Genomic DNA, 15076 nt, shown 5'->3' on the forward strand with positions numbered 1-15076 from the left:
CGGAGTAAATCAGTGTCCAGGGTATCCTAGTCTCAGTTATCTAGAAGAGATTCAACTCTCTATTGTACAACTAAAAAAAAAAAGAAGTATGACAAAAACTGATGTTATAATGTATGAAATATGAACTTGCATGCTATTACAGATACCTGAATCTAAATTTTGTATGTGTTCATCTGAAGCTTTCCAAAGCAAATATGCTGTAAAATGCATTTATTAGCTAGACATTTTGTAAGTTTGCAGTCTATGTCAATAGTTATCCACCACAATCTTGGAACACTCTGGATGCTTCTCAAGTAATTCATTATAAAATAGTCAGATGTTAAAGTTTGTGAAAGTTTTATGATTTTTGTAAGTTATGAAGGATTCAAGGTTATTCCGATACAATCCTCTTTTTCATTTGTGCTCTGTTAAGGTTTTCGGGTTTTTGGTTATTTGAGTAGGAGGAAAGGTACTGCAACCTATAGTGAAGGACCAATTACTAGTACACCTACTGTTAATAGGTGAGCAGTTATCTCCCCACAAAAATTTGTAGGGTTGTGACACAAACTGGGAAGACCATGGGAGTTTATTTCACATGTGCATATCATCTGTTACATGTCATGGCTGATGAAAAGCTGATAACAGCTGATCTTTATCTCATGGGTTAGCACTATTTTTCATGTGTTAGTATGTTAGTTACTAAAGCCTAAAGTGCTCAAGTGTATTGTACAAATAAAAAATCTCAGACATAATAGGCATTCAACTAATTCTTAGTGATTGATCAGTGTTCTTCAAGAAATAAATCATGAAGGATATATTTAAATGATTTCGTTCAAAACATAACTTGTTGAGATTTCATTTTCATGAGGTTTTTACATATTGTAGAGGTATAAACCTACAATTTTATACTCACAGAAGGTGTTCAATAACCATTTCCTGAACACTGAATGAGTTAGTATGGTGTGAGGGCAGGATTATGGAACAGAGTATCTCATCCAAATAAATAACATACTTACTATGAAAGTTAAGACAGTTTCTCTTTTGGCTGGCTTCAAGTCATCATTCAGTGAATAAACTCTAACCTTTACTGTAAGAATAATTGATATCATCAAAAACTTTGCTAAGCACAGTATTTTGATTTTTTACAATAATCACCCTTAAAAGAGATGAGCTTCATTTTAAAAATTCAATACACAGTCATACATGAAAATCCATATTTAAAAGAAAGGAAAAGTTAGTTTGTAGACATATACATACCAATGATTTTTTTCTTTTAAAGAGAATCCTTTTGGATTCCCTTAAAGAGCTACTTTCTAGTTTTTGGGAATAAATATATAGTACAAAATTAGTTATATCTGTAATTAGGCCACTGTTTATAATACATCTTTTTGGGAATAAATATATAGTACAAAATTAGTTATATCTGTAATTAGGCCACTGTTTATAAAGAATTTCATAGTAGGGACTTCCCTGGTGGTCCAGCAGATAAGACTCCGCGCTCCCAATGCAGGGGACACGGGTTTGATCCCTGGTCAGGGAACTAAGATCCCACATCCCGCATGCCACACGGCATGGACAAAAAAAGAAAAAGAAGAATTTCATAGTAGCAAAATAGTGATGTCTACCATATAGTTGTATGGGAGTATAATAAATTGTCTCATATTAAAGTTGAAGATTTTAATGGAAAATTAGGTAGTTTGTTTCAGACATTATACACTCTTACAACAAGGCCCCAAATTGTCTCTTATTGTAACTAAAGATAGCATTGAATTCTATGGTTTTGTTATATTTATTGAGGCAGATCCTACAACCGTTCTCTCATTGTTAAAAGAATAATGGCAGGGGCTCAATAACAATTAGTTCTCTTCCACTTCTTTCTGTCAGTTAATAGATCCCCACCTTTTAAAAAAAAGCATCTGCTTAGCTTTTAACTCATAGCTGCTTGAGACATGCTGATCTAGTTCCTTCCAATGACATATTATAATTTCTCTAGGGTTTTACTGATGCTCAAATAATTTCATGGCCAAAACTTTAACCACAAAATAAAATTGGGCTGATGCCATAAACCTTTTAAAGCGTCGGTATTATGCAAAGCTCTACACAAGAAGCCACGTGTTAAGCGCTCTAAAATTTGTTTCACTATACCATAAGATCAAAGCAAAATGCTCAGTAAATCCCTCCACTCTGCTGTCCCCTCACCCCTGTCTCTCTCCTCGAGTCTTCCCTCCTGCTTTATGAACATACCTGGTCCAGTCCTGAGCATCACTGGGATGCTGCCAGAGGCAGTATGCCACAAAAGTTAAGAGCTCAGGCCCTCGAGTTGAAAACTTGGGTTTCACTCCTGCCTCTGCCACTTTCTAATGTGACCCAGAGCAGGATACCTAATCCCTCTACACCTTAGTTCCTGCATCTGTAAAACAGGACTGCTAGTATCTGCTTCATAGTATGTGAGCCTGAATGAGACAAAGCTTTTGCATAACCCGGCACATAATAACTAATCAATAAATGTTTATTATTTTTATTTTATACTACTTCTACGGCTACTACTTGTCCACTTTCTAACCCATTTTGTGTTAGGTTAGAAAATTAATCTTGTCTTCATAGCAATGGTGTATCAAAGGTAAGATTAATAATTTTTTTTGTACCAAAGATATAGCTTATTAATTTAAAAATGTATATTGAATGCCTTCTATGTGCAGACACTATGCTAGGCACAGAGATATGGTGGTGACAAATCAGACATGGAATTCCTCTAATGGAGTGGAGAAGAGAGGCAAACACAAGATGACACAAGTAAATGTAAAATTCCAGGGGTAGGAAGTGCTATAAAAGACATTGCCTGGCTTTCTGAGTGTGGAAGAGGGAGTTTTGAAGCAGAGAAGGCTGCCCTTTATGGGATGGCACGTAAGGGTTGAGTAGGAGTTAAGAAGGCAAGGAAGGGGCATGAATACACCAGGAAGAGGTACACAAGCTTTACTGTGGATAGGAAAATGGTGTGAGAAAGCAACTGAAAAGAGGTCAGCTTGGCTGGTGTCCACCGATGAAGGGGAACATGGTGGGTGATAAGGTTGGAGGGGAAGGCAGGACACAGGCTGTGTGAAATTGAAGGATTTTGGTCAATACTCTGAAGGCCTTTGTCCTATAAAGGCTTGAAGATTTAAGCCTCTATCCTAAAGATGCTTATAAGAAAAATCCCTCAACGATCTTCAGATTAAATGTGTGCATTGGGACATTAGAGCTATAAACAGCAAGATGTAATCGATTTTTAAAAGAATTACTTCTCAATAATTCTTTTTCTTCTGTGTAAATAAGGCTTTACGCTATTCCACAGATTAAATGATAATGGGAAATACTTTCCTAGTGCTTCTGTGGTAGGCAGTATTGACACATATGAATTCACTTAACTCTCACAACAACTCTATGAGGTAAGTTCTATTATTATCTCCATTATACAGATGAGGAAAATGGGGCTCAGAAATATTAACTCACACAGGGTCACAGAGCTAATAAGAGCCCAAGCTGGGATTTGAACCCAACAATTTGGCTCCAGAGTCTGCTTTTAACCACTATACTTCACTACTTCTCAGTAATGAGTCAATATTTATTTATTTATTTTAAAAGATTTATTTACTTTTTACATTTTATTTATTTATTTTGGCTGCGCTGGGTCTTAGTCGTGGCACCCAGGATCTTTGTTGTGGCATGCGGGATCTTTTAGTTGCAGCATGCTAACTCTTAGTTGCGACATGCATGCAGGATCTTGTTCCCTGACCAGGGATCAAACCCCAGCCCCCTGCATTGGGAGTGCAGAGTCTTACCCACTGGACCACCAGGGAAGTCCCAATGAGTCAGTATTTAGAGGAGTGGCTTCCCTGGTGGCACAATGGTTAAGAATCCGCCTGCCAATGCAGGAGACACTGGTTCGAGCCCTGGTCCAGGAAGATCCCACATGCTGCAGAGCAACTAAGCCTGCAAGCCACAACTACTGAGCCCGTGTGCCACAACTACGTGCCTAGAGCCCATGCTCTGCAATGAGAAGCCACCGTGCACCGCAACGAAGAGTAGCCCCCACTCGCCACAACTAGAGAAAGCCCGCGCACAGCAATGAAGACCCAACACAGCCAAAAATAAATATATTAAAAAAAGAAATTTAGAAGAAAGTTCTCTAGTTCTCCTCTATGATTAGAATAGATGAGGATATCACATCTTCTTACACTAAAGTTCCAACAAAGAAATAACATATGAGGCTGTTCTTAATTTTTTTTTAAGACTTTTTTGATGTGGACAATTTTTAAAGTTTCCATTGAATCTGTTATAATACTGCTTCTGTTTTATGTTTTGGTCTGTTGGCCACGAGGCATGTGGGATCTTAGCTCCCCGACCAGGGATCGAACCCACATCCCCTGCATTGCAAGGTGGATTCTTAACCACTGTACCACCAGGGAAGTCCCAAGGCTGTTCTTAAGGAAAGCCTTGATAGCTAAGAGAGGTCCCAGGCTCTGGGTATCAGACTACTTGTTGGACAAAGATGAGGATGCTAAATAGTAGGTAGTGTCAACAGGACCCAATTAATGAAGCTTCCTCTAACATAGGAGGAACAAAAGGGTATGGATATATTTGTTTCTGGGTATGATGTTTAAAAAGGGCCCAAGCTTTATGGGCAGAGACTACCTCCATGTACACCAAGTCATCTTGGAGTCAAGAGAGTACTATTCTGGCTATGATATTCTGTCCAAGCCGAAAGCAACACCCAACCCTCTCTAGGCCTTTCCTTTCTGAGCTGGTCATAACAGGAGCTCCTGCTAAAAAGGTAGTGGTGCAGGCCTGTTCCACCCCATACTATCAACATCAACCAATATGCAGCAGGTATCTACTACCTGAAATGTTTTCAACAAAGCTGGCTGGTCCTGCCTCCCTTCCTCTTTCCTCCACCAATAATGTCATTATTGAAACTCCATAACCTCCCCTTTCCACATACAGTTCTCTCATAATTCCATCTCTGATGTTCTCAAAAGTTAATTCTGGTAACAGGGAGTGATGGAGGAATCGAAGGTTTTGCAGACACATGAACATATGTGGTCAGCATTCACACTTTTCTGTGTTTATTGTTGGTTTCTTAGGAATAAATCCAGTCAATTGTCAATCCCAGAGTTTTGACTGGCTATCCTGCCCTTTCCCCCTCTAACAGATAAACCAAGAATACAAAACAATGTTCTAATAGGAACTTTCTTTAGGCAGATCCCTTTAGAAAATTAATATCCATATATTTCTGTGATTTAGTTTATATTTTGCTGAAACATCTGATTCTTAGGGTTTGATTTGTTTTCTGAATTTGCGGATTAGCTCCAAAGTAATAGACCTTTTTTTATGATCACTGCTTTATAATAAATTATCTTCTCATTGCCAAAATAATATTTGCAGTTACATCTTAAACTTGTTTAATAATAAGACCTAACACTACATTTCACAATTCTTAAATAGATATTTTTCTACATGGGAATAACTGATGAGGTAGATAATATAATTGTTAATTTTTGCCATTTCCATATGAATTTAAGATTTATATTTAAAATCAAATTTAAAATTAAATTCTGTTTAATTGTTTAACAATTTCTGTATGAATTTAAAACTAAAATGATATTTATAAGTGTAAAAATCACTGGGAATTGAGACTCCTTTGAGCAAGTTGGAAACCTATCTCCACTTAAATTCAAGTTTTAAAAAACTCTACAGTGATATTGGCCAGTAATTTACTTTTTTTGTGGTATCTTTGTCTGGTTTTGGTATCAGGGTGATGGTGGCCTCGTAGAATGAGTTTGGGAGAGTTCACACTACTATATTTAAAATAGATAAGCAACAAGGACCTACTGTATAGCACAGGGCCCTCTGCTCAATATTCTGTAATAACCTCAATGGGAAAAGAATTTGAAAAAGAATAGTTATATGTATATGTATAACTGAATCATTTTGCTGTATACTTGAAACTAACACAACATTGTAAATCAACTATACTCCAATATAAAATAAAAATTAAAAATAAATAAATAAAAACTCTTCCCCACATCCAAAGTTCGGTTTAAATAAATGCCATCATCATTTACCCAGCTGCTCAAGCTTGGGGAAAAAAACCCAAAAACCTCTACAGTATAGTGTCAATCCCAATCCCACTCCCCCTGCCCCCCCCAGAGAAAGGAGCATTTTATAACCTACCTGACTGGTGTGGAGTGTAAACAGGTTTGTCTGTATGAATGAAGAGGAATCCATTGTCATAGGTTATTGGCATTTTTTTTGATTTTGAAAAATGCTTTGATACAACATCCAAATACACATGTGAAACTGGGTCTTGTCCTCCAGACAATTGTTTGGGTTGTATCTGTAAAAGACAATGTTGATGGAAAAGAGTATAATAATTTTAAGGATATAAAACATGTTATTTAAAAAGTAGTATAGGAGCCAAAGTAGTAAATAAATTTTGCCCAAAGCCCTTCAATATCAAATGTCATAATCAACATTTAGCTTTAAGCAATTAAAATTTTTTCGGGGGCTTCCCTGGTGGTGCAGTGGTTGAGAGTCCGCCTGCTTATGCAGGGGACACGGGTTCGTGCCCGGGTCCAGGAAGATCCCACATGCTGCGGAGTGGCTAGGCCAGTGAGCCATGGCCGCTGAGTCTGCGCGTCTGGAGCCTGTGCTCCGCAACGGGAGAGACCACAACAGTGAGAGGCCCGTGTACCCCAAAAAAATGAAAAAAATCTTTTTGGTTCTGTGCTTCCCAAATTTTACATGCATTTAGTAAAAACTACTACTATAGGAGCTCTCTTAAACTTTCACTTCATCAGCTCGTTGGATTAGCCCATGTTCTCCATCCCCTCAGTTCAACATCCTGACTGATGTTCAGGACACTTTGTATCCTATCTACATCCTTCTGCTTCCACGGGTTGAGCAATGTGCTTTCCAATTTGTCTATGTAATTGTAATGATCCACTTTACACTGCATGATATGCACATTTAATACACAGAAAGTAACAGAAGAAAGAAAAGTTTTGTGTTTTTTTTTTTGCTGTACGCGGGCCTCTCACTGTTTTGGCCTCTCCCGTTGCGGAACACAGGCTCCGGACGCGCAGGCTCAGCGGCCATGCCTCACGGGCCCAGCCACTCCGCGGCATGTGGGATCTTCCCGGACCGGGTCACGAACCCGTGTCCCCTGCATCGGCAGGCGGACTCTCAACCACTGCTCCACCAGGAGCCCAGAAAAGTGTTTTTATGGAAAGTTCGTCTTTGAAAACGTGAGATAAAAGTTAATCACTAAAACAAACCATGTTAAATTAGATATGTGAGAGTACTGTAAAAGTTTGGAAAACGGTAAAAATCTATAAAGATTCTGCACTCAGATTGCTTTGAAAGTATCTAAGTTCCTTCTCTACTTTAAGGAAATAGAAACTGTAGAACAAATGATTCGTTAAAGCTGTGACACATTATAAATAAGAATCTCTGCTCCAGCCAGTGGACCCAAGAAAAGACCTGGGCACAACATTTAACGATTAGCAAATAAAGATACATTGTAATGTTAAGATAAAGTTAAATGCTTAAGATATGCATCAATTTTATGATTTCCCCACCCTAATTTACTTTTCCAATTAGCCATCTGAGTTAGAACTGTTCAACAGAGCTCTGTGTGATAAGGGAGAGCTGTTCAGTATGGTGCCACCAGTTACCTGTGGCTATTTAAGCACTTGAAAGGTGGCTAGTATGAGTGATTAACTGAATTTTTTATTTTAGTTACATTTGATTGATTTAAATTTAAAGGTAACAGTCACATGTGTGTGGCTAATGGCATCAGATAAGAGTGTCTACTTTTGGGAAATGAATTTTATTTCTTAATAAACCTAAAAAGTGGAAGTATTCGTTAAGAGGTTAGAGCATTTACCATCAAGAACATTAATCAAAGAATTCCTACATTTGGTTAGAATTTATTTAGATCAGCGTTTCTCAAACCTGAGTAATACACAGATCCCTTTTAAAGGATAAAATGTTTTGGAGGACTCTCAGTGTTGTCTTTTTATTATTTGCAATATAATAAAAACTATTTTTAGTACAATGTTACTTAAATATGTACAAACCTAAAAGTAAGTATAATAGTCTTGTGTTTACGACTCATTAGTGACTGACATCATCTAATAATCACGCAGTGGTAGGGTGGTATAAATGATCAAATCTCTGTGTTATTAATACTCAAACTTGGTACACATTTTACTGAGAATATTCTATATATATGAAGAGACTGAAGGATAAATACATACTGTTAAGAGTGCAGAATTTTGAAATTTATTTACTGTGGATAAAATAACATGGCCTGAAGAATAAGTAAATTTTTTGTCAGGATAACTTTTGATAGAGATTGTTGCATCAAATTCTTCAGTGTATCCATAAACTTGAATTACAATATTTTCAGATGCTCCAACACGGAATACTTTTGGTGCTGAAATGACATACCTGTTGAAATAGGAAAAGAGAAGGAACAGTATATTTATATGACATTTTTTGTTATATTCTGATTTTTTTTTAAATCTCACTTGAGAGATTCAATTTAAAATAGGCACATTTGGGGCCTTCCCTGGTGGCTCAGTGTTTAAGAATCCACCTGCCAGGTCTTCCCTGGTGGTGCAGTGGTTGAGAGTCCGTCTGCCGATGCAGGGGACATGGGTTCGTGCCCCGGTCCGGGAAGATCCCACGTGCCGCGGAGCTGCTGGGCCCGTGAGCCATGGCTGCTGAGCCTGCGCGTCCGGAGCCTGTGCTCCGCAACGGGAGAGGCCACAACAGTGAGAGGCCCACATACCGCAAAAAAAAAAAAGAATCCGCCTGCCAATGCATGGGACATGGGTTCCAGCCCTGGTCCAGGAAGATCCCCCATGCCGCAGAGCAACAAGGCCCATGCGCCACAGCCACTGAGCCTGCTCTCTAGAGCCCGCGAGCTACAACTGCTGAGCCCGCATGCTGCAACTGCTGAAGCCCATGTGCCTAGAGCCCGTGCTCTGCAACAGGAGAGGCCACCGCAATAAGAAGCTCACACGCTACAACGGGGAGTAGCCCCTGCTCAACACAACTAGAGAAAGTGCACCCGCAGCAACGAAGACCCAATGCAGCCAAAAAATAAAATAAAAAATAAAATAAAAATAAATAAAATAGGCACATTTCTCAACTTAAAATGATATTTTTAAATCAACATTTATTTGTGGTTTACGATAATTTCATCTTCTCAATTCCCCATGTGCTTACCCAGGAACAGCAGAAAATGAGGAATGTTCAGCTTTGATGATAATAAGGTACAGTTACTGAAATCTTACTCAGTGTTAGGCACTATTTTAAGACATATATATATAAACTCACTGTGTTGTGACAAACCCTCTATGAAAAAAGTCTTACTATTACTCCGACTTTACAGAGGAAGAAACTGATAATTGACTTCCCCAAGGTCACATAGCTATTAAATTACAGAATTAGGAATTGAACCCGAGCAGCCCGTTTCCTGAATTAACACTTTCAATTGCTAGGCTAAACTGAATTTATCAAGAATTTTTGCAAGAGAAATTTAGGGAAAAAAAGCTATTTTAATTTTGGTATTGTTAGAAGTTTTATATTTTTCAGTTTAGTATTGTTTTACTTTTGATTGTCTATGTGGTGGTGGTGGTGAAATATAAAATAATTCATGTTTCAGGTCCCTAAAAGACAGCTCTGGAACCACTCATTCATACAGACTTTTGTCCTTACTGATACATTAGTAGCTATAAAGTATTTCATACTTTTCTTATTTTCTTTCAATAGTTGTAGAGAATATGGCCACTGAGCTAGCAGAGAGGCACAAATTCTAGTTTGGTCTCTACCTGGAATGTTCTTTCTCCAGATATTTGCATGGTTTGCTCTGTTACTTCCTTCAAGCTCTGTTTGACTGTCACCTCCTTAGAGAACCTTCCCTGTCTACACTTTTAAATAGTGCCCCATAATTTCTTTATCTTCTTACTCTCCTTTATTTTTTTCCTTCATGGTACCAATAACTACCTGACCTTATTTATTTATTCATTCACTCATTGGTTCATTCATTGGTTCATCAGTTTCTTCTCCCACTTGAATGCAAGCTCTGTATCATCTACTATATCCTCAGTGCCTATCACATAGTAGGTGCTCAAAAAATTTTTGTTGAATCAATCAATTAAATTTATTGATTACCATGTTGTAAATGGCATACTCCCACTTTTTCAGAGAAAGAGAGAAGATGTTTATTAAGGGCCAGTACAGTGTAGTAGAAAAAATTAAGTATCATGGGACCCAGGTTCTAGTCCTAGTTCTACCACTAATTTGAAGTCATTTAATCCAATTTCTCTGAACTTCAGTCGGCTGTCTTTCAGGAAGGAATAAACGAAAACTAACCAGGAAATGGGGTGACTGTGGCCATGTGAGAAAATCAGATTAGGGTTGGGAGAGTGCTATAAATTTATGACATCCTAAGTATACATTTATATTTATAATATATTTTACATATTTAAAGTATACATTTAAAACAAAATGGGAAAAAATTGAAGCGGTAAAGAGGAGTCCTTAATACAAGTCCTACTTCTGTTTCTCTTAGTGGTGTGACCTTTGGCAAGTTACTTTCTCTATCTGGATTTATCCTTACAGGAAATGAGTAGGTTTGATTAGATATTCTCCAGTTACTTATCAGTACTAAAATGTTATTTCTCGATATGATATCAATATTTTAAAGATTTAGTTTAAAATACACATTATTTCAATAATAACACTAAAATTTATAAAGCATTAGCTCATAAATTTGGAAGTAATTATAACCATAGATTTTTCAAGCCACAGGCTTAGAATTGAACCCCAAGTAACCCTTGCTTTACTATGTACAGTACTCGGAAAACACAAAGAAAACTCTGCACCAGATAGAAACAAGCCAGAAACACCAGGAAAGTTTATTATCTTGAGTTTAGTTTGTGCTGTTTTGAAGAGGAATTTGAATAATCACGTATGTAAATTTTTATAAGTAACAATCCCCTAAAACTGTCATGTCGTTAGCCACTCATCAAATCAAAATGCTACATGACTTTCTTATTCAGAGGTGAGACTATTCACTTAGTGATCCCAGAAGTAGAAAGTTATTTACAAATTAACACGGTCTGGGGCTTCCCTGGTTGCGCAGTGGTTGAGAGTCCGCCTGCCGATGCAGAGAACACGGGTTCGTGCCCCGGTCCGGGAAGATCCCACGTGCCGCGGAGCGACTGGGCCCATGAGCCATGGCGGCTAAGCCTGCGTGTCCGGAGCCTGTGCTCCGCAACGGGAGAGGCCACAACAGTGAAAGGCCCGCGTACCGCAAATAAAGAAAACAAACAAATTAACACAGTCTGTTGAATTTACTTTTTCACTCATCACATTAATAAGGTGCAATGAAAAATAAAAATGGGTTGTTTTACTTACGTTTGTTCCTGTCCCCAACTTTTCCCCACGAAGATTAAAAAACAAAGTATGCCCCACAGGCCCATGCTGGAGGTAGCAGTAAACCATGGATATAACGCTCCTGAAGTTACTCTCCTTTTAAATAAACCGAGATTGAAGAACTTGGGTAAATTGGTTTACTGGTTAATTATTAATGTCAAGAAGAGGGACTTCTAAGTAGGAAAAGTAAAATTGGAACTGAAACACCCTTTAATGCCCAGGTATAAAAGTAGGAGATTTTTTTATAGAGTCCTACACCTAGATAATTTATTTTGATGAATACAAATAAAAGGATTCTAACATAAGAGTTTGGCACTGAAATGAATGGCTCACAATTAGAAACCAGTAAGTTGCATTGTCTTTGGCCTTTCATCTCTTGACCAGGCAATTGCTCTGATGTTTTATCATCTGTGAGCATGCCTTTGGAGGCACTCTGATACAGATGGAGACCCACCTGGATTCAGTTTCACACTGAGGTGATTTTAGAATGGGCCTGGTTTAGAGAGGGCTTATGAGGTGTCTTTCTAGAGAAGACCTGAATGGTAGTGTCATTGGCACTGGAAATGGTGGAAGGAGAAGACAGATCTGCAAAGGAAGCCTATGGAATAATTCCTTGGTCTGTCCCGGTCTAGAGAAGAAGCTGAATGTTAGGGAGAGAAAAGATTGTGACTGGCAACGAAAACATCATGTTGAGGACGCTGCCTCATTCTCTAGGGAATAAATGACCAATCAAATACTTTAGTTTTTAGTGGGGAATGGATATCCTGCAATATCTATTAATTCATACAGCACAAATTCAAAATTTGCATTCATTCAGGCACAGAATATCTTTATTTTCTAAAAAATAAACTTACTTTTCAGTGAGGTTTTAAATTATTTTAATATAAGAGCGCAAGAAAAACAAAGCTTCCTGTGACAAATGAGTCTAGTAATTAATTTAGAATGAAATAAAAATTTTATCTTTAAGATTTTTATGATACTTTATGCTTAATAGAAAGTTTTTATTTACTACCTTCCTTTTACTAGCACTCATTTCTAGCCTAGTATATAATAAGTACTCTATTTTAAAATAGTAAAACAGATTTCTCTAAACATTTTACTATAATTTAGATGTTTTACGGTCACATTGGCAATCCTTCTGAATTAATAAGGTTCTATTTTACCAACTTTCGTACTGAGTTTATTGGGAAAAAAGGCACACAAAGGAAAATTTGATATACAAATTTCACTAACAGTGTCTCTACATATGTTATTGAAATGGCAAAAATCTGCCACTATTGTCTGACCTAGTTGTTTCAGAAGGAAATTTGTAAAATAATTAAACTGGGTTACGAAAGATGAGTCAAGTTAAAACAAACAAAGTGCTTTTGCCGTCATTTTCGGGAAAAGATACTTAGGGGAAAGCGAGAACACTCAAATGATCATAGATGATATCTGAAGTGAAGGACACTTATTTGTTTGTATTATGGAGTCCATACTGATAAGTCATATCAATCACTAACCATCGGCATGTTTCTCTGATAGAAAACATTTAAAAAACGATGGATCTCAAAGGTTCTCAATAGAACTGAAGTTCAACAACTTACAGATTCTCAATTGTCCTTAACTAAACTTTTTAAATCTGCCTTCTAAACATGGCTCAAAGATGGATTCTTCTTTACATTTTAAAATGTTGACCTTTGGAGGCATCTGGTTTTTATACAGATACTCCATCTCTAAAAGAGGAGAATCCAGGTCTGGCAGCAACTTTGGTGGTCATCCGACTTGCCTGCTAATGCTACCTCAATTCAACCCTCAGGATCAAGCCTACATGACTTCACTTAGTTCACAAGGCCCCTCCTGATCTGAGTCCTGCTTGATTCTCCAGCCTCAAATGCTTCTCTTCTTCACTGCAGCCAATTAGCTGAATTACTTATTATTCTCCGAAGTCACCATGACATGAAAGTGCTCCTAGCAGGGTAACAAACAGTCAGCCCAATACTATTACTATTATTCTTAACCTATTTATACCTTCAATTCTGTGTGTCTTTGGAAACATGGGTTATATATGGGTTACTGCTACTGGCACTGCAGAATGCAACTCACTCAGAATTTACTTAAGTGCTCACCCATAACACCAGTGAGAAAGGGAATCTTGGGATATAAACTACATCCAGCTATGGAACCTTATAAGTAAATGCCTCTCATTAGTTACTTCTCTTCCTAAATATTTAAATGAATTTAAAAAGACATTTAGCTACAAAAAGTTTACTGAAACAAAGTCTTACGGGGAAGTCCAATGCGTAAACTAGTTAGAATAGAGATGCTCCAGGTGAACAGAGTGGGTGGTCCCGCTCTCTGCCAGCATGCACCCCCAGGTGGCCTTGAGGAGGCTCCATAGGGACCCTGGAGTCCCTGGACACATGGTTTAAAAACCATTAATTGAAAACACCAAACAACCTCTTCCAAGTGTCCCTGTTTCACTTGGTCCATTCCTTATTTCCCTCTTCCAACATCCTCAAGTCCAGCTCGAAATTAGTTTTCTGTTGATTAGGCCAAAGGAGAAACCAGCCTCTTTTCTCCTTGGGTCTAAGATCCACTGCTTTAGCTGTGTGTTAAAATTCCTCTCTCAAGTGACTTGGGCTATCAACATCACGCCCTCTAAATGACCCATTTTTCTTACAATCTTATACCTGTATCCCACATCCAAGACCCTGTTATCCCAACATCAAATCAGGAATTCACCACAGACTGCAGGAAACCTGGTTAGAGGGTAATAGGAAAATAGACACTCTAGGTAGATACCCCAGAAAACTTTCACACAACTCCCTAAGACACAAGTATAGGAATGCTCTTTGTAGTGTTATCTGTAATAGCAAAAATTGGGCAGCAACCTAAAACAACAGAAAAATGATAAATACATTACTGTATATTCATACCATGGAATGCAATGTTGGCTGGCAAAACCAACTTGCAGTATTGGTTGGTAAAACCAACAAAAAAAATAATAACATTTGTATTTACACAAGTTTAAAAGCATACACAGCAGGACTTCCCTGGTGGAGCGGTAGTTAAGAATCTGCTTGCCAACGCAGGGAACATGGGTTCGATCCCTGGTCAGGGAAGATCCCACATGCCATGGAGCAACTAAGCCTGCATGCTGCAACTACTGATGCCCTCGCACCTAGAGCCCGCAACAAGAGAAGCCACCGCAATGAGAAGCCTGTGCACCGCAACAAAGAGTAGCCCCGGCTCGCCACAACTAGAGAAAGCTCGCATGCAGCAACAAAGACCCAACGCAGCCGAAAAAAAACCCAAAAACATACACAGCAATGTCATTATCTATAGACACTTATACCAGTAATAATGACGTAAACATATGATTGTGAAAGGTAAATACTAAATCAGAATAGTAGTTATGTCTGCAAAGGGAAGGAGAAATTTGGGATAGGAAAGAGGTATATGCTTCCACTGTATCTATTACCTTTTGTTTTAAAGGAACATCTGAAGCCAGTATAGCAATATCTTACAAATAATTCAGTAAAGTTTAGTGGTAGTTATATCAGTGTTTGAGAGGTTAGTCGCTGTAACTTCCTAAAAGTTTGAAATATTTCATTGAAAAGAAAGTATG

General features: G+C 38.0%; 1 protein-coding gene across 1 annotated transcript in view; it reads right to left on the reverse strand.

The window, feature by feature from the left end:
- The window catches only part of C5 (complement C5), a 78462-nt gene extending 66949 nt beyond the window's left edge, over positions 1–11513 (reverse strand). The window contains exons 1-4 of the mRNA XM_024762332.1: positions 11449–11513; positions 8277–8469; positions 6190–6352; positions 996–1066 (exon numbers count right to left, since the gene is read on the reverse strand). Coding sequence (XP_024618100.1) covers positions 996–1066; positions 6190–6352; positions 8277–8469; positions 11449–11513 — 492 coding nt within the window. The remainder of the gene's footprint in view (positions 1–995; positions 1067–6189; positions 6353–8276; positions 8470–11448) is intronic.
- Positions 11514–15076: the final 3563 nt, after the last annotated feature.

The sequence above is a fragment of the Neophocaena asiaeorientalis genome, unplaced genomic scaffold (assembly GCF_003031525.2).
Source record: "Neophocaena asiaeorientalis asiaeorientalis breed wild unplaced genomic scaffold, Neophocaena_asiaeorientalis_V1.1 scaffold78, whole genome shotgun sequence".
In the NCBI taxonomy this organism is placed as follows: domain Eukaryota; kingdom Metazoa; phylum Chordata; class Mammalia; order Artiodactyla; family Phocoenidae; genus Neophocaena; species Neophocaena asiaeorientalis.